The following is a 25,666-nucleotide window of genomic DNA, read 5'->3' as shown; positions in this document are numbered from 1 at the left end:
CTCTCTGCGTTCTCTCTCTCTCAGTCCTACGCTTCTGCACCGCTGCACTCTGACATGTTGGCCCCAAAACTAGCACCTGTTTCAGTATTTTTTAAACTTTAATTGCTAATGAATTGAGTACAATTTGATATTCCACAATATCCTTGGTTGATCCAAAAGCCCCTTGCTATACAAACAAAAAGCAAACAATTTGGGTCAATTGCTCCTCGATTTTCACCCAAGATTTGCTCTAATGGAACCCCAATTGGCCAAATGTTGCCCCAAATTCACAATGGATGAGGTGACATTTGAAATCCTTGACAATTCCTTGAATTTCAGGTGCTAATTTTAGTGCATGATGCCCTTGACTGATGGCATGGGTCCCGAGGTGGTTGCTAAACCCTAACTTCTACTATAAATTAGGGTTTATAATAGAAATTCTTGTATTGTCCACCAAAATTGGTCGAGATCTAAGAAATGGTGAGATTTGCTGAGAGAAAGAGTGAGAGCTGTAGAGAAAGAAATTTCAGAAATTTGCCTAAGAATTGGTTGCTACTGTGCTTGGATCAGCCTAAAGGCTATCACGTGCTATCTAGAGAGGCCAAATTGTTGTAGCGTGCCTCTAGTTGTTGTCGCTAGCTGTTGGAAGGCTTATAAATGCTGTCCCATGCTCTCTCTGGCCTTGTGGCAAATTGGCTATCTCTTGCCTCCAATGGCTGGAGTCAGGCTTGCAAATTGATCAACAGCTCTCCTTGTCTCTCTTTTCCAAGTTGAATGAATTAAAAGCAACCTTCACAAGTTCAAAAACGTTTTTCTCAGTTGCATGGACATTTGTGTCAAGTGCTAGCCTTCTAAACCCATCTTTCAGCATTATTCAGCCATTAAATTAATTTTAAAAATCAATTAATTTTGAAAGATATTTTAGCCCTTTTGACTTGCCTAAAATTAAATGTGTTGATCCATAAATAAATTGGCTAGGCCATTTTCAACCTCAAGTTATCCCTAGCCTCTGTTGACCCTTACATTGGCATTAATTAATTGATTAATGCCTAGTCCCTAGTGTCACCACTGACATTTAATGGCCAAACAATTGTCTTAGGGTCAAAACTGACACCAACTGACAACCAAAGCTCGGCTGGCATAACTTGTCACAACTTTTGCCTTTGACATCCACTGTATCCTTGGGGTCCTTGGCCTGTTACCATGAAATAATTGCCATGTGTGCTTAACAACCTTGCACATTTGATTATTAACTTAATCAAATGTTACTAGCAGGATTAAAGTATCTCAAAAATTTCATGTCCCTGTGACATGGTAAGACAAGGACCTTACGGTCCATAATATCTTGAAAGTGCGTGTTGAAGTTGGAAGACATTGTCACCTAAATAACTTGCACAAAAACAAGGGCAGCCCTCTTTGACTCCTAAAATGCAGCATGTAGGGCTTCCTTTGCTTGTCCCAAACTTTTTTCAACCTCCGGTGGTGATGACTACTTAAAATCTGCTCCAAAAGGCTGAAAACACAGCCTTTTCTCCTTCACAAACAACAAAAACATGCAAAAAACAGCAACTTTGCTCCTTTCCCGTGCTTCGCACGTTAGTCTCAGCTTTATGTTGATGGGCAACCCTCGTGCTTGCCCTTGAATGTTGAAATAGCAAACTTCTGTCACGCTGAAATCTCTCATTCATGTCTGCCCATGATCAAACAGCCCTTCAACGCTGCTTTGATACCATGGCAGAATGCGTCGGACTGAAAGAAAATGAACACAAAGAGAAGAGGGAGAGATGAAAGAGATAGTGGAACATAGAAATCTGCAGTCAATGAATGCTGAAGTAAAGAAGGTAGAAAGTACATGGGCTGTGGAATCTATCTAGATGAGGTGATCTCTTCCACTTGAAAAACCGAAGCGAAGATGACTTGAGGCTGGCCAGCCTTTAAATAGTCATGAAAAAAATGATAAAATAATAAGGTCAGCTGGTTTAAACAGGTCGAGTATTGCAAATAAACAATCGCAGCCACAAATAATAATAAAATAATGCTGTGCTGAAATTCTATGCCACGTGGCATCTATGCAGCTTGTGTGGCGAGTTTGATTGCTTGGCAATGTTGGGAATCACCAAACTACTGTGAAAACTGTCCAATCTATATCGAGGAAATGCATAACTGTGCCCGAGAGTGTAACTGTACAGCAATAAATTGCTAATACTTGTCTAGGAGATGAATAAATCTCTAACACCTGGCTCTCTCGAATGGCACCCAAGGACTAATAAATGATACAAATAAAGCCTTTTTGGGACTGTACATGGAAACTAGAATAGGAATTAATGGAATACAATGAACTTAATGACTTTGGTATCTTAACATCCCCTCTTAGGCCCAAAATGGTGCCCTTGGAGGAGTGAAAGAGACATTCTCCACATTGTAATCCAAGTATACCATTGTAAGGACACGTGTAAGAAAAAATAGTAGACAAGATGTGTTGATGGTGCTTGAAACTCGACCTCGTGAGAAAAGCCACTAGGTTTGTGTCTCCATGCTCGCAAGAATGCAAAGGCATATCCACCAAGTCATGGTTGAAATATTTGAGGCCTTGACTTATGTAGAATGTGTAGATCCTAGGTATCAATAAATGAGATGGTAGTTCGATATTGACTACCCCATCTAAGGCAAGATGAAGAATGCAAGGGCTTTTTGCTAAGGTGTACGAAGGAACACACAATTAGTAATGATCTCCTCTAAAATTGGAGGAAGATGAGCCCCCTTTGATAACGGAGAAATAGAATCCCCTCTGAGCCCCCCTTTGAATCCATAGGATCCCCACTAAGCCCCCTTTGAAATAGTATGATCTTTGTCGCACAAGGAGTGTTGATAAGTAGATGCATATACTTTGATGGGGTAGGAAGCAAAGGTCGATGATTGACAATCTATGCTGGAATGACCATAGGTGTGAGCTTTGAGGATGATACACAACTTATATGGGAATGGATGAATCTCTCATTGTGGTAGCTTAGTGTGCTTGGACCTCTAGGAAGTAAAGCATATGGTATGTTGAGTTTGACAATCGAATGGGATGGATTCGTTGAAATGTATGTCGTCTTTGGTGTCAAAAGAAGTTGTGGTTTGTAGTTGCAGAGTATCAAACTGATACTACTTAGAAAATAGTCATGTCTTACTTTGGCCAACTTTGAGACAAGAGATGGATGCTTTTGTAAGGGATCTGCATTGTGCGAATGATGACAAGTAAAAGCGGAAGTAGAGAGAGGGCAGGCACATCAATTGAGGTGCTCAATAGTACTGAATAGTAAGAGAGAGAGAGTGAGTTGACAGATAGGTGTGTACCACACATCAATTGAGGTGCTCAATAGTACTGAATAGTAAGAGAGAGAGAGAGAGTGAGTTGACAGATAGGTGTGTACCAGTGTGGTACACACAAAGAACATATTTATACTTAGGGTACGGTACACTTAACACTCGCTAGGGTGAGTTCACATGTGTGAAGTAATATATACTCGGAAGAGCGTAAAGGGCCTTTACACCCAACAACCTCCCACTTAAAGGTCCGAAGTGAACCTTTAACCAACTCCCACAAGTCAGATGCAATACTCATATTGAGCCTTTGCAAGACTTTTAGTGAGAACATTTGGAGGGTTATCATATGGGCTGATAGGACCACTCATAGTGCAGTTATAGGGTGTATGCCTGCTAAATTAATGTATGGATATCAGCCAATCATGCATTTGATCTTAGTCAGGGTGACTAGACCATTGTCCAGAACCTGTTTGATAAAATGATACTGAACATCAATATGTTTGGTACATGCATGGAACATGGCATTTTTATCCAGGCATACAACGCTCTGGCTATCACATCCAAGTATAGGTGTTTTGGTGGGTAGTCCAAAATCCTTGACCAAATGACCGAACCAAATTGCTTCTTTTGAACCTTCAGTGGCTGAAATATAATCAGCCTCAGTGGTAGAGAGTGCTACTATCTTTTGCAATCTAGAGCACCAAGAAACTACCCCACCAGTCAAGGTAAAGATGTACCCGCTAGTAGACTTGCGAGTATCCAAGTCACCTGCCATGCCTGCATCACAATACCCTTGCAGATCTAACGTATCCTTGCCATAGCAAATACATTTTCTTTGTGTGCCCTTAAGGTATCGTAATATACATTTCATTGCTTTCCAATGTGTTGTGCTAGGATTTAACATAAACCTGCTTACAACTCCCACTGCATAAGCAATGTCAGGTCTAGTGGCAACCATAGCATACATGAGTGAGCCACAAGCTGAAGCATAAGGAACACCCTTCATAGAGCTAGTTGCCTTATCATCTTTTGGGCAATCTGCTTTGCTAAGCTTAAGATAAGGTGGAAAAGGTACACCAAGGGGCTTAGCATCAGCCATAGAAAAATGATCAAGTACTTTGCTGATGTACTTTTCTCGTGAGAGAAATAAGAGCTTCTGCTCTCTATCTTATGTCACACGCATGCCCAAAATATGTTTAGCTACACCCAAATCCTTCATGGAAAAGGCTGAATTCAGCTGTCTTTTCAGTGCATCAATCTGGCTTTTATGCTTACCAACAATAAGCATATCATCCACATAAAGCACAAGTATAATAAAGCTTGCATCATCAACCTCCTTAATATACAAGTAGTGATCTATACTACCCCTTTTAAATCCACGTGAGAGCATGAAGGGATCAAAATTTTTATACCATTGTCTAGGAGCTTGTTTCAAACCATACAAGCTTCTCTTAAGCTTACATATCAAATGCTCATTGTATAACAAAACCTTCGGGCTATTTCATGTACAACTCTCCTTCCAGATCACCATGCAAGAATGCAGTTCTAACATCCATCTGATCAAGTTCAAGATCCATAGATGCTACAATGGCAAATAACACTTGAAGAGTGGTCATTCTGACAACATGAGAAAACACTTCGTGAAAATCAATGCCCTCCTTTTGTGTATAGCCCTTAGCCACAAGTCGGCTTTGTAATTGGGTTTGCTATCCACACATTTGATTTTATAGGCCCATTTGTTAGGAATGGCTTTCCTATTGCTGGGCAATGCAACCAAATCCCAAGTATCATTCTAATACAATGACTTCATTTCTTCATGCATAGCTAGTTTCCGCTTTTTCTTCAATTCACATGATAAAGCCTCTTTATATGTAAGAGGCTCACCTTCATCTATGAGCAAAATGCAGTCCAAAGAAGGATCAAATCTTTATATAGGTCTTTTGAAACATGTAGACCTTCTTACCCAACAATTTGTGTTATCAGGTAATGGATCCACATCCAAGGGAATGTCAATGACCTCATTGTTTGGCTGCTGAACTGCATGTTCGGGTTGCTGTAATTCATTTTCAGCATTTTGATTTTGGTGCTCAAGCTGATGTTTAGCATCTCCTTGTTGCCCATTTTCATCTGGCTCAATAATGATACGTTGATTGTCATAATTAGCATCAAAAGGAGTTGAATTTTTAGTGGCTGATGGCTGCTCAAGTAACTGATCATGCTGAAATTTAACCGAGTCATTATATTTGACATTTTTCAGCAGCTTTGACTCATTAAATACCACATCCTGGTTGCGTAGCACCTTTTTCATGCTTGGAACCCAAACTCATAGCATTCGCAGCCAAAGACCCTTGAGTGGTCATATGAAGCAAGTTCGCTAGAGTAAACCTCTTCAGGGATGCCACTTTCAAGTGCACGATGTGGAGATCAGTTGCAAATATGCACCGCGGTTTTAAGTGCCTCTCCCCAAAACATTTGCGAGAGATTTGCTGTGGATAGTGTGCACCGAATCTTCTCACATAACGTTCGATTCATTCGCTCAATTAGATCATTAGATGATGGATTGTAAGGAGCTGTAAGCTCATGTTTAATCCCATTGACATCACAAAACTTATTGAATTCTTTAGATACATACTCTCCTCGGTTATCTATTCTTATGTATTTTAATTTTAAGGCCTTTTGAGTACTAACCAATGCATAAAACTTTTTAGAAGTATCCAATGCCTCACTGTTCTGCTTAAGTAAGTAAACCCATAGCTTTCTAGAATGGTCATCAATAAAAGACACAAAATAATGGAAACCACTATGAGTTTTTATTGGCATGGTACATACATTAGAATGGACCAAATCCAAGATACATGCCTTCCTAGAGGCTCCATGAGAGTATGGACTCTTTACATATTTACCAAGAACACAATCATCACAAAAGTCAAGCTTTGAGTTTTTCACATTAACTCTTCCAAGCGAAGAAAGTGCTTGCAAACCCTTTTGGCTCATGTGTCCAAGATGCTTGTGCCATAACTCCATATGTGACTATACTTCAGCAATTGCAACAAACTTTCCAAGAAGTGCCTTGCAGTAGAGATAATACAGAGTCTCCTTTTTACCACCTCCAGTGACTAGCATAGACCCTTTTTGTATCTTCTACATTCCACCACCAAAAGTAGTAAAGTAACCTTTGTTGTCTAGCTGCCCAACTGAAAGTAAGCCTTCAATATCACATGCATGATTGTTGCCAAGGTAGACTTTTACAAGATTACCTTCTACATACGAAGAAAAACACAAAGATGAAGTTGCATGAAATGAAGCACCGCTGTCAACAATCCACAATTGTGACAAACCATCATGAGCTAATAACAAAGCATCTATCACATCAGTTTTAGTGATATACATGTCCTCCACTATCATGGGATGTGGATCTGAAAATGCAACCAGCAAATCAGTATCTTTATCCTCTTCTATTTTGTCAATAACAACATTAGATACCACATTTGCTTTTTTTGTCTCTTTAGGAGTAGAGCCGCCATCCTTGCCATTCTTTTTGCCTTTTGCAATAGTGTGCTTCTTGCGTTCTTGTTCTCTTTTAAAGTACCTACAATAGGGTTTTTTAGGCCCTTTGCAACTACATTGATAGCAAGTTACATCTTGCTTTTTTTCCTTGCTTTTGTTGCGATTTTTATTTTTATTTGCAGCATTAGATCTTTTTTCAGTTCTTCCTCTTACATTGTAGGCTGATGCACTGTTTTCCCCACTTGCCTTGCGTCTATCTCTTCATTAAGAATAGAACTACGCACACTATCAAATGTCAAGTTGGGGTTATTGCTCAATGATACAACCAATGCTTCCCATGAATCAAGCAAGGTCGTGAGCAAGAAGTTAGCCCTCAATTTAGGATCAAAAGTTGGCAAACGTGCATCCTATAATTGACTCAAAATACCATTGAAAGCATTCACATGCTCTGAGGTAGGCTTGGACTCATCAAGCTTCAAGTTGACCAACTTCCGTATGAGATGCACCTGATTGACAGGAGTTGTATTCTCATAATTAGCCTTGAGTTTCTCCCAAACTACATAGGCAATATCAAGCCCTTTTATCAACCAAGATATCATCTGTGATGGTCATTTCAAGGTAAGTAATGGCCTTTTTATTCATTTTAGCCCAATCCTCATTTGACAAAGCAACATGCTTATGTTCTGCTAACGTATCATCACAATCCTTTAGAAAAAGTATACCCTGCATACGATCTTTCCAAAGATCAAAACCATTGCCATCGAATTTACGAATCTCAAAGAGATTCTTTGTGTCAGATGTAGATGCACTGCCAGCCATCTTCAGCAATACACAACTGCAATAAAGGGCTGAATGCTTTCAGCCAATAGCAAGGTTGCTGAATTGTAACAGCAAGTACACACTCTTGTACTTCCAAGGTGTCCAAGAAGCAGATGATTAGCTGCAATTTCAGTCTCAAGTACTGATTACAACATATACATGAATCAAATCTGATACATTTGCATTAAAGACAATTTCCACTTCAGTAATACATCACCATAATGCCCAAATGCTGTATTTACCACTATTTTACTGCAGAGTGAGTATTCAGCAATACATATACCAAGAGAAGCTGCCCTTTTTAAACATTTGAAGCATCCAAAGCTTAAAAATCTCTCACTCAACAGTGAATCTGCTGCAAATTTTATTGTCCAGTCTCAAATCAACTCAAAATACATCACCCATGTGAAAACCCCCAAAATTTTTGGAGTGAATCTGCTCCAATTGCATCAATACATCTTCCCGAGCATCAAGTACGGGCTAATGTTGCAGAAATTTCACGAATTCTATAAAAGCCCTAAATTTCGGGGTACAAGAGTGCACAAATTTCCAAGAGATTGGCTCAACCAAGGGAAAATTTCACTTGAATTGGAAAATCCCCAAAATTTTTGAGACTCGTGCACTCAATGTCTACAATTTATGGTTCAAAAATCACAGAATCATGTGTCTGGCACCAAATCTGGGAAAAGCCTCAAATTTCGAGGAATAGATTTGCACAGATTTGTATTCTGTGCTTGTTTGCGTGAACATCCGGTAGAGTTGGGGAAAGGAAACTAAAAATTTTAGACTTAAAAAAAAATGGGTGTTGATTGTCCGTTTCAACTGCCACTGTAGCCCAACACGTCATGAACTGTCGCCATGTGCTGATTCGTCCGCTTGCCACGCTGTGAGCTGATCACGTGCTGTCCGCTTGTTTGACTGGATACTCATTCACTGCGATTGTCGCCCACTTGTCGACTGAGTTTTTTCCCCTTGCACTTGTCGTGAAGCTGGTCAGCCCGTTAGTCTGTCCACATGCACCTTCAATTGTACCGTCACCTTTGCAACCTGGCCTGACGGCTATTTTTTGTCACAACTAGTGCCTATGCACCAATTGTGGCTGTTTGTGAACCAATGGCTTTGATACCAGTTTGACGGCGAGTAAAAGCGGAAGCAGAGAGAGGATAGGCACATTAGTCGAGGTGCTCAATAGTACTGGAGAGAGAGAGAGAGAGAGAGAGAGAGAGAGAGAGAGAGAGAGAGAGAGTCAACAGATAGGTATGTACCAATGTGATACACACAAAGAATAATAGAATGTATTTATACTTAGGGTATGGTACGCTTACATCTGCTAGGGTGAGTTCACCTGTGTGAAGTAATATATACTCGGAAGAGCGTAAAGGGCGTTTATACCCACCAAATGAAGCTTTCGAATTTATTGCACCTTTGTGTCCTAGTAGACAATGGTTTTGAGATGTACTATGGTCAATGTGGTCTACACACTTGCATCTTTACAATTCTATCTAGTTATTTATTAGTGCAGTGAATACTTTGATAGCTATGGATATTTACAATTGTGATTGATGGTTTACAAGTGAAGTGACTATCATCTTGCACAATCGTACATTGGCAACACATGGAGTAATAACATGCTTGGTTACTTGGAACCATGTATTAGACATTTGTATATTTGCTAGTACATGGAGTAATAGCAGTGTGAAACCAGCCTTCCTCCTTAGATAGGGTGGTAAATAACCTGATTAAGCACTAATTACAGCAAGCACAAAATTCACGTAAATTGAAAATGCACACTTTACCACTTTAATCTTGGACATTGGATACACTATTGGTCCCAAAATTGGCGTTCCTTGCAATATTTCTTTATCTTATATTGCAAAAGAAAAGAATACAATTGAGATCCTTTGATCTTCTCTGCTAATCCAAGTGCCTCTTGTCAAAATTGACCAGCAAGCAATTCGGGCCGATTGCCCCTTGATTTTCATCCAAGACTTGTATAAATGGAATCATCAACTGGCCAAATGTTGCCCCAATTATAATGGATGGAATGACATTTGAAATCCTTGTCAATTCTATGAATTTCAAGTGTTGATTTCAGTGAATGATGCCTTCTCTTGTTGGCACAGGTTCCAAGGTGGTTGTCAAATCCTAATTCTTGCAGAAATTTAGGGTTTACAGCGGAAATCTTCATGCTATTCACCAAATCTGGCTGAGATGTGCTGAGAATGATTGAGAAATTATTGGAAAAGGTGAGAGAAACCCAAGATGAGAGAGAAATCTGATTTTCTTCACGAGAAAACCCTTAAATCGGCTTGCTGCGTGCTCTAGCTTGCATTTAATGCAGTTACCTATTGCTAGACATCTTCAAAACACTGTCGCCTGGCCATCAATGTTGTTGGTAGTCCTTGGAAGGTGTCTCCCTATTGTCTCCTACCCGCTGAGGCCCCTAGATAGTTGTCTTCGGTAGCAAATTGCTATTCTTCGATCAGAAAATGGACTAGTAGCTCCCTCTTCTCTTCCTCTCTCCTGGGCTGTAAATTAACTGAATGGTCGAGACTTAGCCTCCAAAACGTTTCTCAGTTTACTTGGGGATTTTGCCAAGTGATAGCCGTCTAAATCCATTTTTAAACATTATCTAGCCATTTAATTAATTTTTAGAATTAAGTAATCTTAAAAATTAATCTCAGCCCTTCTGACTCAGCCTAAAATTAAATATATCTATTCATAATTAAATTGGCTCAGCCATTTGCAAACAGGAGTAGTCCCCAACCTTTGTTGACTCCAAAACTAACATTAATTAATTAATTGATACTAGTGTCTAGTATCACCACTGATAGTTATTGGCCAAATAACTATCTTAGGGCCAAAACTAACACCAATTGATCCCCAAAGGCCAACTAGCATAACTTATCACTACTTTTGGCTTTGACACCCATTACATCTTTGAGGTCTTCGGTCTGTTACCATGAAATAATTGCGATGTGTATCACGTGTGCTAAATAACCTTACATATTTGATTAATAACTTAATCAAATGTTATTGAAAAGATTAAAGCATCTTAAAATTTGTCCCTGTGGTAGTGTGCTTGGTTACTTGAAACCATGAATAAACATTTGTAAATTGCCAGTGCATGGAGTAATAACAGTGTGTTTGGTTTCTTGGAAATATGTATGAACAATTGTACATTGAGAATATATAGTGATTGCAGTATGCTTGGTTTACTAGGAAATATGTATTGGTCATTTTGTATGCCATGTCGGATGTTAACAACATGCAATTGAGGTCTTGCTCATAATGTTTCAAGAGGGGGATATATGACCATAATGAGAAATAGACATGATAATTTAATTTGGTATCTCTAGCTCTTGGCATGGCGAGATTGAAGGATTTTGATACTAGGATATACAATGGACAAGTATACAAGCTATGTGGTACAAAGACAAGGGAAAAGGAATGAGGTGGAACTTTCAGTGATTGAAAATTCGCACCATTATATTTAATGGGCATTTGAGAGTTTTGCCTAGTAAGTGACTCATTTAAGTTATTAACCAAGCCTCGAGCTTAAGTTTGGTCTAGTAAGCAACTCACTTATGATTAATGAACAAGTCATTAATTTAGCTCTTAATTAAAAATGAGATTGGATTAAGGAGCAGCTAGTTACTCATTTAGAAAGTTAGTCTTGGCTATTTGGCCTGACAGATCTCTTTCTTTCTCATTTGAAAAGCATAAGTTTAGAGACAATCATTCTTTTTGTTACTGCAAAAATTGCAATTTTCAGCCATGGAGCATGAGTTGACAACATCTATGGAGTTAAGACAATAGCTCTTTACAACAAGGTATATTGTTGTCTTTAACCTAATTCTCATCAAAATAAGTTATTGCAATACTACAAAACAAGGATTTTTCTCTAAAGCAGTTGGGGTGATTAAAAAAGAGAAGCTTCAATCATGGTTTTAGAAATTTAGGGATACTAGATTGGAAAGTTAGTCTCTTTGTTAGTTTTAATGATGCACTTGCATGGGATTGCTATGTTGGTGAATGGCATTACATATACTCGTCGACTCTTTTTTGGCATGTCAAATATTGAGAGAGAGAGAGAGAGAGAGAGAGAGAGAGAGATTCATTTATGTTGTTGAGAGGTCTAATTTGGATAGGGCAATGACTATTTGAAGCCTATTTGGTTTGGCTTTGGGCTTATTTATTAATGTAGAAAAATTATACAAAGAGTAATTTGTATGCTTTGGGTTGGTAGGGAGAGTTTGTCTCTTGAGGAGATATAACTAGACACTTGGGTTATCCCATCGGGGTGGATGTGGCTCCTTGTGCTTTGCTTGATTGGATGTCTTCATATATTTATGATATGTTTATGTATTGGGAATCCCAGGACCGGTCTTTGTTGCACAAACAGTCATGATAAGTGTAATCTCTTATTTCTTGCCTTTGCTTCCTTGGACGTAGAAGTCATTGCAAATATCGATGCAACCTATTTGTTTTATGCCACAGAAAAAGCACAGAAATCATCTGGGTCAAGTGTGGGCATCATACCGACATGTTACTAGTTGGAAATGTTTGGGTGGTAGTGCCTTGTTGGATGCCAAGATTCATATGATAGCCTTGCGGTCAGCCCTCTTGCAATCTTGTGTATCTAGCATCATTCTTGGATAGACATTGCCAAGTCTTTTATTTGAGGAGATTCACATTCTCGCATGGCCACACTACTATCCAAGCCTCATGGTGGAATGTTTTGATTTTAACACAACCATGTTGGAATGTAAAGGTTCTTTATTCACCTCCATGTATTGTACACGTGCATTATTATATTGTACATGTGAATCCACCCTTACATGTCCCAAGTATAAATACATTTTATTCTCTGTGTACCAACACATGGTTGGTACACCCAAATCATATCGTACTCTCTTTGTCACTCTCACTCATCTGCAGTCTTCTGCTGTTGAAGATCTTTACAAGTTCCGATAACCACTCACAACAACTGGTATTAAAGCTGAGGGTATAAGCCGGCAGTCACTGCACACAGTCCAGTCGTCATGAGACCTACAGGTCAAATAGGCTGCTGAGGTGCATGCAATAGCTGCAGTCTACAGTTGCAGCAAAGCAGACGATTGGCACGTGACCAAGCGGACGAGACGGACTGCACATGACAGTCAATAGGCGCCAGCAGGCAGCCACCCAACCAACAGGCAACAGGTTCTGACCAACAGGTAGGACGGGCAGACAAGTGGTGACGATCAACGCGCAAGTCGACGTGGGACCAGGCGACAGGCCACGTCAGGACAGGGCAAGGTCAATTGTGACGCCAACGGGCAGGCGACGTGACGGGTCGGTCGGCAGGTCACACCCACCTCCCTCGGCCAAAATTTCTTTTAATCAGAAATTTCTTTTCAATTTTTCTTATCCCCTTGCTCAGCTTGTGCTCTTGCAGTTCAGTGCATTTACACTTGTGTTTGTGATAAAAATGGCTGCAACTTCTTCCAGTTTTGACATTAAGAGTTTGATGGAAATCAAACAGTTTGATGGTCAGGGTTTTGACCTTTGGAAAGACCGTATGTAGGGCATACTATTCTTTAAGGATTGTGAGGATGCTTTGCAGGAAGATAAACCCGCACAAATGTTTGACGCAAATTAGGCCAGAGTCAACAAAAAGGCTGTGGCTTTTATAAAGATGGGTGTCATTGATGACATTTTGACAAACATGAAGGGCTTAGATATAGGTTATACAATATGGGAGAAGTTGAAAACTACCTATGAGATCACCACACTTGTTAATCAGATGCATTTAATGTGCAAGTTGGTCAATATGTGACTAAATGAGTCCAAGCTTGTAGCTGAGCTCTTGAGTGCGTTTATTGGTATTTTAAATCAGCTCAAGGATGCTAATCTCGATTTTGATGATAAATTGAGGGCAATCTTTCTGATCATGACACTACCTGATTCCTGGGAGACCTTGGTGGTTTCTCTCAGTACTAATCCCAATCTCACATATGATGGTGTGAGGGGTTCAATCCTGAATGAAGAAATTAAACTTAAGTCTAGTGGAGAAGGCAACAACTCAGCTTCTAATGTTAGAGGCAGGGTTGAAAATAAAAATGCAAATGCTGGACAAAGAAGTAGAAGCAAGAGCAAAGGAAAGGAAAAGAGTGATGTTACTTGCTATCAGTGTGGTCGGAAGAGTCACAAGAAGCCTGATTGCAGGTACTACAAGAAGGAACAAGAGAGAAAGAAGAATGCAGGAGAGAAAAGGAAGAAAGAGGATAAGACAGATGTATTTGAGGTAGCCAAAGACAAGGAAAAGACCAATGTGGTCTCCAATGTAGTCATAGAGGAGCTCTCGGATGTAGAGACTGATATACTATGTGTAGTAGATTATGATGCCCTTGTATACCACATGCATGATACACAGATTACCAAGGCTGATGTGATTGATGCACTTTTGTCAGTTGATGATGATGTCACTCAGACTTGGATTGTGAACTTTGGTTTCTCTTTCCACGTAAGTCCTTGCTTGGAGTGTTTTGCTATGTTCAAGACAAGGAGTTATGGTAAAGTATATCTTGGAAATAACCATGCTTGCAGCATTGATGGGATTGGCATTGTACACTTGTCTTTGGATAATGGGCAAGAGCTTGTGTTGAAAGATGTTAGATATGTGCTTGGCATCAAGAAGAGTTTACTATCTATTGGACAGCTTGACTTGCATGGTTACACTACAGTGTTTGGTGGTGGTTTGTGAAAATTGAAAAAGGGTTCCATGCTGATTGCAAAAGGAACCAAGAGGGGCACTTTGTATTGTCTGCATTGTAAGCTTTGAATGGCAAGTTTCTTGTAGTTGCTAAAATTGGCTATCATTTGGAGTTGTGGCACAAGAGATTAGGCGATATGAGCTAGCAAGGACTTGATGTCCTTACCTCTTTGAAGAGGGTAGATAGAAAAGGCTCTAAACTTGATTTTTGTAATGGTTGTCAGTTTGGAAAGCAAATGAAAATTTCCTTTTACTCTGGTGTCTCCCATAAGTCCAATGTCTTGGACTTAGTGCATTCTGATGTATGTAGTATGCTCGTAAAATTGTTGGGTGGTGCTGTATATTTAATCTCTTTTATTGATGATTGTTCCAAGAAGATTTGGGTTTATTTGTTGAAAAAGAAAAGTGAAGTGTTTGCTATTTCTAAAACTTTTCATGCATTTGTGACCACTTAGACAAGTAGAAAGCTGAAATGCTTGAGAACTGATAATGGGGGCGGGTTCACATCTACTGAGTTTAAGTCTTTTTGTGACTTGCATGGAATCAAGAGGGAGCTTATACCTCCTTACAGTCCTTCTTCAAATGGGGTGGTTGAAAGATACAATAGGACTTTATGTGAAAGAGTGTGGTGCATGCTGTCCATTGCTAATCTCCCTCATGAATTTTGGGGAGAGGCACTTAAAACTGTGGTTCACATTTGCAACCACTCTCCAAATAGGTCCTTAAATAATGGCATTCTTGAGGAGGTTTGGTCTGACAGATCGGCCTTATATGACCATTTACAAATATTCGGTTGTGATGCTTTTGTACTCGCAGGTCCACTAGCGGGTATGTCTTTACAGTTGCTGGTTGGGCCATTTCTTGGTGCTCCAGGTTGCAGAACATCGTAGCACAGAGTACTACTGAAGCTGAATACATATTAGCTACTGAAGCTTCTAAGGAAGCTCAATAGTTGAGTAGACGTGCAGAGGATCTCGGCCTGTCTATTGAGTACTCCAGTGTTGGGATGTGATAGCCAGAGTGCTATGTATTTGGCTAAGAATGCCATGTATCATTCATGCACAAAGCATATAGATGTGCGACATCACTTTATCAAATAGATTCTGGAAGATGGTCTAATCACATTGACCAAGATCAAAACACAGGACAACCTTGCAGATGTTCTTACCAAAAGTTTAAGCAAGGCTCAACATGAGCATTGCATACAACTAGTGGGAGTTGGTTAAAGGTTCACTTCAGACCTTTAAGTGGAAGGTTGTTGGGATGTAAAGGCCCTTTATTCACCCCCGTGTATTATACACGTGTATTATTATATTGTACATGTGAATGCACCCTTACGTGCCCTAAGTATAAATATATTTTATTCTTGTCAGAGTGCAGCGGTGCGGAAGCATAGGACTGAGAGAGAGAGAATGCAGAGAGAAGAGAGAGAAAGAGAGTGGAAGATGAAGATCTGTTGTATAAAGTGTGCTGTATACAAAGATATGCAGATATGTACATGGGCGCAGTGCGCTGGACTGCGTGTCTCCACCTCGATGATGCAACCTGCTGTTCACCTCGAAGTCCGCTGCAGTCTGCACGATCTCCTATCTGAAATTTGCGAACAGAGACGGAATCTGCACGTATCTCCAGCCTGGAATTTGCGTACAGAAGTGTGTCAGCAGACTGCTGAAAACTCGACTATAAATAGCCAGAATCTGGGCGATCATAAATGGCAGGTCGGCTGCATTAAATGCAGCCGACCGTATTGGTACAGGTCGGACTGCCACGTGGCAGTCCGACTGTACGGCCAGTCTCTGATCCGCTAACACCACCTCTCAGAGCCCTGGCGGGGCAAAAGTCTGAGGGATATGGAATTCTCTGAAGTAGAGCCTCGGGAAGTGCCTTCGTAAACAAATCCGTAAGATTGTCCTCCGTCTTGCAGTACTCCACGGTGATGGTCTCATCCAGAAGCTTCTCTCTGATAAAATGGTACTGGATCTCTATGTGCTTCGTCCGGGCATGGAAAACAGGATTCCGTGCCAAGGGCAATGCAACTCTCATTGTCACATTGCAGCAAAGTGGGACGAGTCTGGGGGCAGCCAAGCTCCCCCAACAATCTCCGAAGCCACACAGCCTCACATGTGGTGGAAGACGCGGCCCGATACTCTGCCTAAGTAGACGAAAGAGCTACCGCGGGCTGCTTCTTGCTACTCCATGAGATAACACCTGCACCCAAGGTAAAACAGTAACCTGTAGTAGACCGCTTGGAATCCACATCACCAGCCCAATCCGAGTCGCTCCAACCTGCAAGTACAAGATCTGAACCACCTGTGCCCGTTGGATAATGAATCCCTAAATCAGATGTCCCCCTCAAATACCGAAGTATCCTTTGGGCAGCTTGCCAATGCACCGTCTGAGGTTCACTCATGAACCCCGTCAAGAGCCCAACAACAAAACAAAGATCAATACGAGTGTTGAGGAGCCAAATCAATGATCCAATCAACTTACGATAGCGGGAAGCATCCGCCATGGGAGAAGCTGAATGGGAAGTGGCCTTACAGTTCGGATCCATAGGAGTGGAAAGGGTCCGACAATCCTCCATCGCAAAAGAAACCAAGAGCTCCTGTACATATCTCTGCTGAGAGATGAAGATCCCCCTCTGAGACTGATAAATCTCATGGCCCAAGAAGAAATGGAGTAGACCCAATTCCGTCATCTTGAACGTCTGATGTAAAGCTGCCTTTGTCTCTTTGACCTTCTGTGCATAATTACCTGTGACAATCAAATCATCAACATACAACACAAAAAGCATACAACCAGCCTCGGAAGTCTGTACATAAAGCTGCGGATCGGCCTTGGAACGCCGATATCCCAACTGTGATTGAAGGAACGAATCAATCTTCTCGTTCCATGCACGCGGAGCCTGCTTGAGGCCATACAAGGCCTTCTTCAACCTGTAGACTTTCCCAACTGAAGATCCAAAGCCAGGAGGCTGTTCGACATAGATCTCCTCCTTCAAATCACCATTGAGGAAGGCCGACTTCACATCCAACTGGTAGACAAGCCATCTCCTATGGCCAGCCAAGGCAAGAACAGCTCGAATAGTCGCTATATGAGCAGTGGGGGCAAAAGTATCATGACAATCAATCCCGGGGCGCTGTGCAAAACCGTTAGCAACAAGGCGAGCCTTGTGCTTGTCCAAAGAACCATCACTAAGGTACTTGGTCTTGAAGACCCATTTGACGCCAATCACCTTCTTATTCGGGGGGCCATTCCTCTCAATAGCCTCCAACTCGGCTTCCATAGCTTTCTTCCATGGTGCGGACTGTAAAGCCTCCTTTACGGAGGTGGGCTCTCGATCCTGCATAACACGGGTCATCAAACAATAGTTAGAGCAAACAAGCTCCGTAGAATGTGCATGGTGCCTCCGTGACCGTTGCGAACCAACCTGTGGTCCTTACTCCTCAGGGACCCCCTCGATCCCTGAATCACGGAGTGTGTCACGGGCCCAACGAGGAGGAGGCCGGACCTCTCCTCGTCTCTCTCCATTAACGGAAGACTCTGGGATATCCACCGGTGGTAACTCCTCGGGGGTGACCGGTGGAATAGTAGACTTTGTATCAGAAACAGAATTAGAATCAAAAGGCGCGGGCTCCAAAGGTGTCGCGGGAGCCCAACTCTCCCCCGGATCTCCAAGAACAGGATGCTCCTCACCCGCTTCTATGGCCGGAACCTCCACAAACCGCATATCTTGACTGGTGTACACATCCCGCTTGACGGGATCATACAATGGATAGCCTTGGGACTGAGAGCTATAGCCAACAAACACCTGTCTTCGGGAAGTTGCTTCAAATTTATCACGATGAGCCTTGGGAATGTGAACATAGGCATCACACCCAAAAACCCTAAATTAAGAAACATCAGGCTTAGTCCCAAAGTAAGCCTCAAAAGGTATCATCCCATCAACGGCCGAAGTGGGGGATCGATTAAGGATGTGGACTGCAGTAGCCACAGCCTCGGCCCACAGAAACTGAGGTGTCTGTCGGTGCTCCATCATGGTGCGCGCCATCTCGATCACACTTCGGTTCTTCGTTCAAGAATGCCATTTTCTTGAGGAGTGCTGGTATTAGGAAACTCCTGGTGAATACCTTTATCTGCACAAAAACGAGCAAACTCATTAGAAACAAATTCACCACCCTTGTCGGATCGCAAGGTCTTCAATCTCCGGCCCGATCGGTTCTCCTCAAATAGAAGCCAATCCTTGAAGTGGGAGAAAGCTTCGGACTTCAACGCCAAGAAGTATGCCCATGTCATCCTGCTGTAGTTATCTACGATCAACATGAAGTACGAGCTCCCTCTCAAGGACTCGTTCCTCATAGGGCCATAAAGATCCGTAGATACTAGCTCCATTGGTGAAGAAGACCGCCGCGAAGCTTTGTTGGGAATCGCATCCCTATGCTGTTTCCCACGAATGCAGGAGACGCATGGCTGCTGGCTCACCACTATGTCCGGCAACCCTCGAACAAGCTGTCCACGTGACGCCCTCTGAAGATAATCATAGTTGAGGTGACCAAACCGAGCATGCCATAGCTCTGACTGTGTTTGAGAGGTAAGAAGAAGAGTAGAGAGGGCGGTAGAAGACTTCAATTTGTAGATGCCGTTCTCCTCATATCCTGATGAGAGAACCTTCCTTGACCCACAATCAAGGACTCGCACCGAATCACTGTCAAACTCCACCAAAAGTCCAAGGGAACAAATCTTATGAACTAACAATAGATGATACCCTGAACCTGGTACATGTAAGACCTCTGAGTACGGGTACCACCACGTCCATCTGGAATAAGCTGCATCTCACCCCGTCCATCTGGAATAAGCTGCATCTCACCCCGTCCTGCAATAGACACCGAAGAGCTATCTCCAATGAGAATCTGCCCACGGGAAGGTCGCAACTGGGCAACACCATCTGATGAAGGAGTCATGTGCCGGGAGACACCACTGTCTATGATCCACTCTCGAGCTTGGAGAGCTGTCATCGCAGCATCAGAAGCTTTCGGTGTAGAGTCCTCAATGACAGCTAGATGAAGAAACGCAGCTGATGAGGGTGCAGCCACCGCTCCAGAATCCTTCGTGTCCTTCTTGTTGGTGTCCTTCTTGTCTTTGTCAAGGCGATCCTTCTTCCAATAGCCAGTCTTTCCACAAATATGACATGTGGATTCTTTGTCTTTGTCCTTGTCCTTCTTTGACTTGTTATCCCCTTCTTCTTCTTTTGGTCCTTCCCCTTCTTCTGAGAGGCTTGACCTGTTAGTGCCTCCGACTTGGAAGCATTCTGTCACTTCAGTTGTTCCTCTTGGTCCAAGACCATAGGAACCAACTCTTCCCACCGAAGAGTGGACTCTCGCCCCCCGAAGCAATAAGAATCATGGCGGCAACTGGGACAAGAGTGTGATCGCCATGTCTTCGGAGAAAATCGGCTTCCCCGCATTCTGAACTTGCATCTGAAGCTGTCTCAGCTTGTTGATGTGCTCCCGCAACGAAGAAGACTTGTTCACGGACAAGGTCCTGGTCATCCGCTTATACATCTGATCAAGCTCCAGCCATATCTCCCAAGCCACCGTCAAGTGCTCGATGTGAGCTATCACGGCTGTAGTACAAGACAGAAAAAGAAAGGAACGAATCCGGGCATTCAGTTTGTCCCAGTGAGACTGTGCTTTGGCCAACTCCGCAGGAGCATCGGAAGAGAGTTTGGACTCATCTCTCACCGAGGGCCGGTCGATCTCCTCCTGTACAAGCTCCGCCAAATCGTAGGACTCAAGGATGGCCAACATCATCACGCGCCAAATGCGGTAATTGTCGCCATCGAGCTTCTGATCTGCGGGAAGAGCGGGTAAGACGGGCACCTTCCGGTCCATGATCATCTGGAACTCCAAGTCAATCTCTGTAGACATCTTCACCTATAATGCCTTTACAAACGCAAAAGCAGCCCCCTCTGACTGTGAAAACGCAGCCTGCTAGGGCTCTTCCGCGTCCCGAAACTTCTTCACCCGCCAGAGGCGTTGAAAAAGCAAAACCTGCACTTGAAAGCTGAAAACTCAAACTTCCTCCTCGTCAAACAGCAGCAAATCCACCACCTGGACTCCTTTCCCGCGCGCCCATGCTCGCTTTAGCCTTGTTCCGAGGCGCAGCCCTCCTGCTCGCCCTCGAACGCTGGAAACATAGCCTTGTGTCACGATGGAAACTCTTCTTCAGGTTGGTTCTTCACTCAGTCAGCCCTTCTACACTGCTCTGATACCATGTTAGGGTGCAGCGGTGCGGAAGCGTAGGACTGAGAGAGAGAGAACGCAGAGAGAAGAGAGAGAAAGAGACAGTGAAAGATGAAGATCTGCTATATAAAGTGTGCTGTATACAAAGATATGCAGATACGTACACGGGCACAGTGCGCTGGACTGCATGTCTCCACCTCGATGATGCAACCTGCTGTTCACCTCGAAGTCCGCTGCAGTCTGCACGATCTCCTGTCTGAAATCTGCGAACAGAGACGGAATCTGCACGTATCTCCAGCCTGGAATCTGCGTACAGAAGTGTGTCGGCAGACTGCTGAAAACTCGGCTATAAATAGCCAGAATCTGGGCGATCATAAATGGCAGGTCGGCTGCATTAAATGCAGCCGACTGTACTGGTACAGGTGGGACTGCCACGTGGCAGTCCAACTGTACGGCCAGTCTTTGATCCGCTAACAATTCTTTGTGTAGCAACACATGGTTGGTGTACCCAAATCATATCGTACTCTCTCTTTGTCACTCTCACTCGTCTACACTCTTCTGTTGCTGAAGATCTTCATGCTTCCCGATAACCACTCACAACAAACCACTCAAAACTTCACAGTCTTTTTTGCTTTCCCACCTACCTCATGGCAAGAGATTCTTTGCTTCATTGCTAGGCATCCCTTGCTTCTAGAAAGAAAGCTAATTCTTTGCAAGCTGAGGTTTTGGCCATATCTAGGTTGGTTGATTGGCATGAGAAGCACATGGAGAGGGATAAGTTCAATCAAACGGTAGGTTTGGTTTTGAAGCTTGTACAAGATGCTGTTGTTGTGGGTCAATCTCAGGGTTATTCTTGTTGTTGTATTTGTGAGTAGGTGGACCAGCTTCAATAGTTTTCCCCTTTGTTTGCTTTTCAGCCTTTATCCATGTGGTTGGATTGGGATTTTGTAAAATCGGAGTATTTTATGAAGCCATCAACCAATCAGATTTGCCATAAAATGGTTGAGGATAAGAGATGGGTCACTGAAAAAGCAAACGAAGTTTGGTCCATCATGATAGTAGAGCTAAGTGGCATGATTGATTGCTTCAACTATGGAAGTCCAAGCTTTCCTATCAAGGGAAGTTTTTATATGGAGGCTTCTTATGGGGGGTCGTTCTACAAGGGATGTGTTGCATGGTCGAAGATCTCCGTGGTAGATATCTTCTATACTACATGTGATGAGACCCTTGCTCATCTTTTTATCTCTTGCCCAATTGCGAGACAAATTTGGAACTTCAAAGTTGATTTCCTGAATATGGACCTTTGTGGCACGCTAATGGGTGGCCAAGTGTTCTTGGGTTTTGGGTAAGATGCTGTCCATGGCCACTTTACAGCCCCATCATCCTTGTCTTTTTCATTTAATGGGATGAAAACCCCCATCATACTTGTCTTTTTCATTTTATGTGATGGACTAATCTTTGGCACATTTAGCGGACTCACAATGCTTTCATTTTTGACTCAGCCTTGGGCATTCGTGGTTGTGTAGTCCATGTGCAAGGATTACTATGATAACAGATTATTTCCATGGTTTTGGCTGGTTTGATACTTGGAGAGGTGCATAGAGGAAGAGATTTTGGAGGCACAGGTGAAAACCCATGAGGTTCTTCACTCCTTTTTTGCCTTTCATGAGCAAGTTTTTGTTCTCTTCTTTACAGGCCAGATTCCTACCCTCACTAGGATCCATCGGTGGCTGGTATCTCTTCTTCAAACTAATGGTGTGGAGGAGATTTTCATTGGTCTGCATGGCTTCTATGAGGTAGTGCTTCGCTCTCTCTCAGCTCGGGACTTTCTTCTCCGTCAGCAGCCATACTTCTTTGATAAACAGTCTGATGCATATTGTTTCTTGACGTCCAATGGCAGATTTTCAATGTCTACTCAAGTAGGCATATCCGGTATGGGTGGAAGTGGAGCAATGCCTGGCTGGTTATTGGGCCCTCCTGAAGGATGCTATGGCTATTGTCAGTCGCATGTTGGTACCCCCTAGTTTGAAGACAACCAGTAGAAACAAGATGTGCATGCTTTGGAATACAACTAAAAAGAGGTCCAATTGGTTGTGCCGCAATCGCAATGGTATGCGGCCTCTTTGATTTCACTTCAAGTGGGGTACTTTTGCCGGACACTGTTTCTCTTGTGGTCAATTGGGTCACTTCTTCATAGAGTGTCTAGATAGAAAGACTACCTTGGTGGACCAGCCTATGGATAAAGAGCAAAACACACCCCCCCATCTTGCTGAGCGATAAAATTATTAAATGGAATCACTCAAAACCGTAGCCACCTGCTCCTTCCTTAGATCTGGGGACCCAAGGATGGATGCACTAAAGGAAAAGCCAAGGAAGCCTCCGTGCCTACAGTACTTGCTGGCCCTTCTTCATCATCGGACCCTCTCCACTATTATTCGTGTTGTCAAGTTGTGCAAATTGCTTTAGTTTCTACTACTCCCAAGGATCCAGAGCCTCCCAAGAAGTTGCAACGACAACCACCTGCACGTGATCCACCAACCCTATTGGCCTTTGATGTTGATGGTTGGGTGATTACTCTGTGGGATTGCAAGTATTCAAGTTCTACCTCCCACCTTGTAGATGGATCTTCCTCCTCACGGCTGATCCTCGGCGGCCCCATCCTTTTGCAATGCTAGGAGACTTCTTGTTAAATCCATTGTGACTGGTTTATATATGATGGCCTAGAGCCACTTTGTAATCCTATTATCATGTAAATTTTTTCATAATTAATATAAACCACCCATTAAGAGAGAGAGAGAGAGAGAGAGAGAGAGAGAGAGAGAGATTCACACACACACAGGGGCACGCGCATGCGTGTTTCTGCACTTCCTTAGAGAACCCCTAAAACACCTTAAATGAGTAGCATATGCTTTGTTAAAACCCATCATGGCACTACTGCACTAACTCATCTTCACACCTTTAGGGAAATACTCTGGAGTAGTGAACTGTTTACTCAACATACATGCTGAGGCTAACAAGCCAATATGTTGTCATGCAACAAATTCACTTCCAAAGTTCTACATGATCAGTTTTGGTATGTATACAAAATCCAATGGGCACCTATTAGTTAAACAGCACAAATACTTATAGTAAAACTTTGTATCAAAACACAAAAAGTCCCTACACTAAATACATCATCAAACAATGATAGGAGTTTAACAGGATCATTTGGGCACCTCAAGGGTTTCATTTTCTTAGTAGGGTGCACCCATTATTATCCTGGAAGGTTTATCATAGGTACAGCATGGCCTGAGCTACAAGGGGAGTCTCTTATTCAGACAAATGTCACTATGCATTTCATCATTTGGAAGCTGCAATCAGAAAAAGGGAGTCGGTAGGGAGAGATTGGGAGGGGCTTATTCAGACAAATGTCACCTCATACATTGTATCATTTTGGTGCAGCAATATGGTTCCAGTACCTCTTATCATATTATATATGGAAACGCTGGCAACATTTCTATCAGACAGAAGTTCAACTGCCAAGAAGATTGTTAACAGGTTGTTTGAATCCACCAGGAGGAAAGCTGAACCCATACAGGAGTTTGAATGGCTAGGTTTGATGCTGTTTGTTGCAGTTCCATTCCCTGGAACAGGGGCATGGACTGGAGCAATGGCTGCCTCAGTTTTAGGTATGCCGTTTTGGGATGCCATGTCTGCTAATTTTTTTGGAGTTGTCATGGCAGGACTCCTTGTGAACCTGTTGTTGAATCTGGGGGTTAAGTATGCTGTACTTGTGGGTATTGGCCTTTTCCTGGTTTCTACATTCATGTGGAGCTTTTTGAGGGCCTTGCTGAAGAATAAAAAATGATAGAAAAACTCTGCTCTTCTCCCAGCATCTTTGAGGGTATCTGGAGGTCTTTACAGTACCTTGAGTCAAGCAAATAGGATGTTATGGTCTCTGATCGGTTCTCTTGCAAAAGAGTGATCTTAAGACGCGCCAGTCTGATAAATTCAAGTGAGAACAATACGACCATGAAGTAACCAGTTAGTTGTTTAATCATTCAATTGTTTTGAGTTTCAACTTTCTTTATATCTGCTGCAACAAATTTTGGAGTGTAAAGTTGTTGGCACTTGCTTGCACAACATTAGACAATCACCACAAATCTTGTTGTATGATACACAAATCTTGCACGAGAATCATCCTTCCGCAAATTGTGAAATTGGACCTCATATCTACAGTTGATAGTAGTACAGCTTCACACTCCCACTTTGAGATCCACCTTAAAAACCTTCACCTTTAATGACACTATGTCTGATCTTTTGGTAGAAGACTTCTCAAAACTTTTCGTGGTACTCATACACCAGAAAGAAGTGTTTAGGCCTCTGTGTTTTCACCTTTTCCAAGTAGAGTCCACGATTCTCTCAGACTCCTTGCACCGCTATCCAAAGCATTAACACGAAACGCTACTATCACAGTAGTAGGAACAAAAAGGATGCATCCGTGCAAACAAACTAAAGACCCTTCTGTTTTTAACAAACCAACAGTGATATGTTTGCTTTGCAAGTCAAATAAGTTACAAGCCACAAACCATTTTTTTGTGATGTTGATTAGTTCAGTAACTAGCGGGTGTCTGTATTGGCCTTTTAACCTGCAGACTTGGGCTCAAAGGTTGGGAAGCGTCCTTTCACATTTTCCCTTGTGATGCTAGACAATGTGTCAAACGCCCTAGAGTACAATTGTAGACCAATGACTACATTAGGCTGTTACTTTAAAGGCAATCTCTCTCTTTTTTTCCCATAAAAGGTAATTGTATTAATTACGAAAAAAAGTACAAGTTTACATGATTACAAGATACACGGTGGCTCTACGCCATCGCGTGCAAGAACTCTCTCTCTCTCTCTCCCCCCCCCCCCCCCCCCCCCCCCCCCCCTTACAACACACACACACACACAAAACACAATCAAGTTACTCCCTTGCCATTAGTGCAACTTCATGATTAAAAGGAAAACCCTCCATTGGATCATAGTACTCATTAGGGCACTCCACTTGCTCATGCCTTTCTCATTGCTAGGG

At 42.4% G+C, this 25,666-nt stretch overlaps 1 protein-coding gene across 1 annotated transcript in view; it reads left to right on the top strand.

The window, feature by feature from the left end:
* LOC148028958 (small multi-drug export protein) overlaps positions 1-24,657 on the top strand; it is a 62,527-nt gene extending 37,870 nt beyond the window's left edge. Inside the window, exon 3 of the mRNA XM_087687728.1 lies at positions 24,055-24,657. Within this exon, the coding sequence (XP_087543854.1) occupies positions 24,055-24,460 (406 nt within the window). The 3' untranslated portion in view covers positions 24,461-24,657. The remainder of the gene's footprint in view (positions 1-24,054) is intronic.
* The last annotated feature ends 1,009 nt before the right edge of the window (positions 24,658-25,666 follow it).

The sequence above is a fragment of the Lygodium microphyllum genome, chromosome 11 (genome assembly GCF_053477565.2).
Source record: "Lygodium microphyllum isolate KBCC chromosome 11, Lygodium_microphyllum_v1.1.10, whole genome shotgun sequence".
Lineage (NCBI taxonomy): Eukaryota > Viridiplantae > Streptophyta > Polypodiopsida > Schizaeales > Lygodiaceae > Lygodium > Lygodium microphyllum.
This window is presented reverse-complemented; position numbering and strand designations above follow the sequence as displayed.